Below are 5,062 nucleotides of genomic sequence, written 5' to 3'. Positions count from 1 at the left end.
CTCTTCTCTTTTCCCTCCCCCACCTTAGGGAGGTCTGATGAATCCTAACGCCCTACAGAGTAAGCAGCGTTGTGCTCCCTGAGACTAGCCGATGCTCTTTGCTGGACGGGGGTGTAGACAGTCGTGGATTCCCTGTACGAAAGACCTGAGTGAAAGTGATCTGATCTGTCAAACTGAAAACTTGGGGGCCGGTGAGTTGAAAGGAATTCCCATCCAACCAAAAGGCACATCCGCAGCTTATATGTATTTGAACTACGGTTCTCTCACTTGTAAATTTTTGAAAAAATAGAATTGGCATACGAGGGATGACCCTAAACTACAGTTCCCGTTAGACGGTAGTTTCGACCTTGACAAGCTTGTGCACCTCAGTGGCGCACTTATTGCCAACGTCGTATCGCAAGATCAGTTTGATGCATATTTTGACTGGTATGAGGAAACAGAGAAACGGCACCATGAATCTCATATGAGGAGTTTTAGGGACTCCCAGGAGAAACTTAAAATTAAATTTAAAGAAACACAGGAAAAATTAACCCTTGCCCAGAATTCTGCTGGCCAGCACACCTCCCTCTACCCTTCAAGGCCTCAACAAGAGGTTCAGCCTCTTAGATCTACCCCTTCAGCTCCGCCTGACGAACTTATTGATTTATTTGTGGAATGCAGACAGTGGCCTGCCCCCTTCTGGCCCGGTCAGGCAGTGGTGCATCCCCACAAGGTGGGGATGGAGGAGGTTGGAAGTGGGGCCATTGCTCAAAGATCTCCCACTCTGCCTCTATATAAATATGAGTCCACCTCCCAGGGATCTCATACACTGTTAACGTCCCCCACGTCAGGGCCCTCGACTTCTTCACCATCATCTTCGGCTTCTCAGGAGGTTCAAGATACCGACCTATCTAGACAAGCCAATCACATAATAGCTGATTTAAGAGGGCACCCCGCCCCGGAAGAAGAAGAAGAAGATGAGCCTATCAGAAGCTTTGTCTTCTCAATTTGAAATTTTGAAAGAACTTGTAAAATCTCCCAAAGTTGCAAATTCACCCCCTGCACACCGTACTAGACATAAAACAATCCTTAGGAATATACAGAAGACCCATGGCTTATCCCCTGAGGAGGTCCCGATATTTCCCCTGCGACAACTCCTGGGAGGGGGTTGAATAAACAGGGACAAGGAGTCATGGTAACTGTGCATGCTCCATGTCTCCCGGAGATTTATATAATCTAATCAATACATTTCCAAAAATAAGAGAAGATCCAATTAAATTTCAAGAACAATTGAGGATGGTCATTGGTTGCTATGACCCTTGCTGGGCAGACGTGGATCAGATTTTAAGAGCAATGCTACCCAGGGAAATGCTGGATTGCCTTTATAAAAAGGCCAGCTGGCCTTAGGCTGACCAAGATCTTAGTCATGACAATTTAGTTACGTATAAAACAATTTGGTAACTACAGTCCTTACCGTATGCCCAAAAAGAAGATACTGGACTAAAATTAATGCTTGCAAACAAAGCCAAGGAGAGAACCCTGCTGATTATATGGAACATCTTAAACAAGTGTTTGAGAGACATTCCAGCATAAATAATGCAGAAAACACTACCAGACAAGCTGTGGTGGCCGCTTTTGTACAAGGTCTTATCCCAAAATTGCATGTCAAAAATTCCATTATTTCAAAAGAAAGGGGGTAAGCAATCATTCCTTAACTTTTTTTTTTAACCAAGACAGGAATAACCAGCTCCTTTGGGAAACTAACAGCAAGAAGATTATTTTGGAATTTTAGGGAGGCTGCGGAGCAGGGTGGGTCTCTCCAGGCTCCGTCTCTGCATCCTAGAAATCCAAGCTTTTCAGCGAGAAGCATATATATAGTTGAAAAAAGATATTATGTGAAAATAAACACTTTCAGGCAGAGAATAGACACAACAAGTTGTGTATCTTGGCAGGGGGGTAAACTAGATGACCCTTGCGGTCCCCTTCTAATCCTCTGGCTCTATGCTTCTAAGGTCTTTGAACCATTGGTGCCATGGGCCTACGAGGATTTGATCCTATCTGAGTTCAGCTCAGGATTTGGGAAGTCTGTAAACTCTGAGGGGATTATAAACTCGGTGGCTGTCTCCCTCTGTCTGTGTCCTCTCCTGGAGTCCTTTTCATTGTTCTTCCTTCCTTCGCTAGGTACAACGTCTCCGCTATCTCCAACGAGCCCTGAGGAGAAGAAGGGGATATTGTGACTGCAACTCTTCCAAGAATGCTCTTCATAATTGTCTGTCTGGTACTTGCTGGCGTGGCCTTCCTTGCCGGGGTGCTGTTGAACTGCTACATCATCTTTGTCGCCGGCTGCCGTATGGGGAGGACGGCCAGCACCATGTGGTTCCTGAACCGGGCTGTGGGTGATTTCATTTTTCTCATCTTCCTGCCCCTCAGATTCATCTTCATCCTGGACTTACACTGGGCCACGATGCTGAGCAACACCATCACCTTCTTCCACATGTTCTCCAGCTCCTTCCTCCTCATGGCCCTCACTGTTGATCGCTGCATCCTCATGGCACGCCCTGAGTGGGCCTGGAACCACCACACGCCCCACCTGTTTTTCATGATTGTTTTGGTCATATGGGCCCTGTCTGCTGGGTTCAGCTTGCGGTACGGTGATCTCTGGGTATCCTTCCACCCACATGTCGGCATGCGCACTTATTTCCGACTGCATAAAGGCAGCTTGAGTGCTGGTGTTCCGATCCAGTTCCTGGTCGGGTTTCTGATCCCATTAGCCTTGATCTTAATCCCAACCTTCTACATCGTTCTATCTGCCAAGCTGAGAAGGAACAGGCTGATCCAGTCCACCAAGCCACTCAAAATCCTTCTTGGCTTGATCCCAACGTTTTTCCTCTCCTGGCTGCCATATCATGTTTTCTCCTTCCTGCTGATTTCAGCTATGTACCATCCAGCTTTTCTGGACATGGCAAATTTTTTTATTTCAGTCCTAACTTATTTCAGCACTTTCCTCAACACCATCTTCTACCTCACCATGGAGGAAGAGTATCTAAGGTATCGGAAACGTGCACGCACCTCCCAAACCACTGACAACTTGGGTCCAGGTCAGCTGAATATGAGAACGGATCAAATTGTCAATATTTGAGTCAAGGATTGAACTCATAACACCGGGTCTAGCAGGCCAATGCTCAAACCACTGAGCTATCCCTCCATTAAGATAGGTGAAAAATTCTTTTTCCTGGGACCCATAGCTTCCTCTTGACCTCAAAATTTTCTTTTTTAGAAAGTTAATTTTTTGGCCTTATTCAAAGAAGAGCCACAAGTAGTCCTTCAATTTCACATTTGAATTCCTTCCGAACACTTGGGTGAATGCCATCTGGTCGCGGTAACTTATTACTGTTTACTTTATCAATTTATTCCAAAATGTTCTCTAATGACATCTCAATCTGGGACACTTCCTCTGATCTGTCACCTAAATAGAATGGCTCAGGTCTGGGAATCTCCCTCACAGCCTCAGCCATGAAGACCGATACAAAGAATTAATTTTGTTTCTCTGCAACGGCCTTTTCGTCCTTGATTGCTCCTTTACTATCTTGATAATTCAGTGGCCCCACTGGTTGTTCAGGAGGCTTCCTCCTTCTGATGTACTTAAAAATATTTTTTCTATTACTTTTTGAGTCTTTGGCCTTCTGAATTACATTTTTACACTTCATTTGCAGAGTTTGTGCTCCTTTCTATTTTCCTCAATAGGATTTATCTTCCACTTTTTAAAGGTGTCTTTTTGCTTCTCAGAGCTTCTCTACTCAGTTGTTTACCCACAGTGGTTCTCTTACTATGTCTTTTAATTTTGTGTATACATTGAAGCTGAGCCTCAATTATGGTGTCTTTAAGAAGTTTCCGTGCAGCTTGCAGGGATTTCACTTTTGATGCTGTGCCTTTTAAGTTCTGTTTAAGTAACCGCCTCATTTTTGTGTAGAATATAGATTCAAGGCCTATCTGTAAAGCCTATACTTTAAGAACTTAGATGTATTTTCATAATTTAGCTAGTTACAGTCCCATCCTGAGGTAATATCTACCCAGTCAATATGGGGACCATTGAAATCCTCCATTATTACTGAGTTTTTTATTTTAATAGCATCTCTAATCTCCCTGAGCATTTCACAGTCGCTATCAGCATCCTGCTCAGGTGGTCGGTTATATATCCCTACCGCTATATTCTTATTATTCAGGCATGGAATTACTATCCATGGAGATCCTGTGGGACTGTCTGGTTCATTTAAGACTTTTACTTCATTTGACTCTATACTTTCTTTCACATATAGCGCCACTCCCCCTCCAGCACGACCTGTTCTGTGGTATATTTTGTAACCTTGTATTACTGTCTCCTGTTGATTATCCTCAATCTCCAAGTTTCCGTGATGCCTGTTGTAACGATATCCTCATTTCATATGAGGCACTGAAGTTCACCCATCTTATCATTTTGACTTCTAGCATTTCTATATCAGAACTTAAATGTCACTTTTGAGCTGTCTGCCATTACGTGATGTAATTGAATTGACTGAGGCTTCTACGGGTGAGATTTTTCAAAAGCATCAATGGGAATTTGGCACCAAGCTCCCTTAGCCACTTTTAACAGTCTAGTCCTGTCTCTTCATTGCCAATTCTGAGCCTTCAAACCTCATGAGCTGCCCTCTAAAACATCATAAGGTTGGTTTGAAATTACAGACATTTGGGTTCTTTTTTTTTTGCCTCCTTGGCAGGGGGCTGGGGGGAGACCATTTCAAGCTTTTCTTGCAATAATAAAGGGTGGAAATTTACCTAAAATGAAAAACAATGCAAAAAAAAAAAAGGCTGAAAGTTCCACCTAATCATCTGATTCCAAGATCTGGGGTTTGGAGGAAAAGAACAAGCATGGCGAATGACACAACCAAATTGTTAGAATCGATGACGCTACAAAACTCCACTGAAAATTTCAGAAAACCAGAAATATCCAGCTCTGTTTTGGAAGGCAATGAAGTGAGGAGGTGTTTAAAATATTGGAGACTTTAAATAAAATGTGGGTGGCTGTGGTACGCTGTACCTCAAAACA

At 43.6% G+C, this 5,062-nt stretch overlaps 1 protein-coding gene across 1 annotated transcript; it reads left to right on the top strand.

Moving 5' to 3' along the window:
- Positions 1-2,233: 2,233 nt before the first annotated feature.
- On the top strand, positions 2,234-3,118 carry LOC115640427 (chemokine-like receptor 1). Its single transcript, XM_030543165.1, has one exon. It carries the CDS (start codon positions 2,234-2,236, stop codon positions 3,116-3,118), a length of 885 nt encoding a protein of 294 aa, XP_030399025.1.
- Positions 3,119-5,062: the final 1,944 nt, after the last annotated feature.

Source organism: Gopherus evgoodei, unplaced genomic scaffold (genome assembly GCF_007399415.2).
Source record: "Gopherus evgoodei ecotype Sinaloan lineage unplaced genomic scaffold, rGopEvg1_v1.p scaffold_31_arrow_ctg1, whole genome shotgun sequence".
NCBI classification, from domain to species: Eukaryota; Metazoa; Chordata; order Testudines; family Testudinidae; genus Gopherus; species Gopherus evgoodei.
The sequence above is the reverse complement of the archived record's forward strand: the minus strand, read 5'-3'. Positions and strand labels throughout refer to the sequence as shown.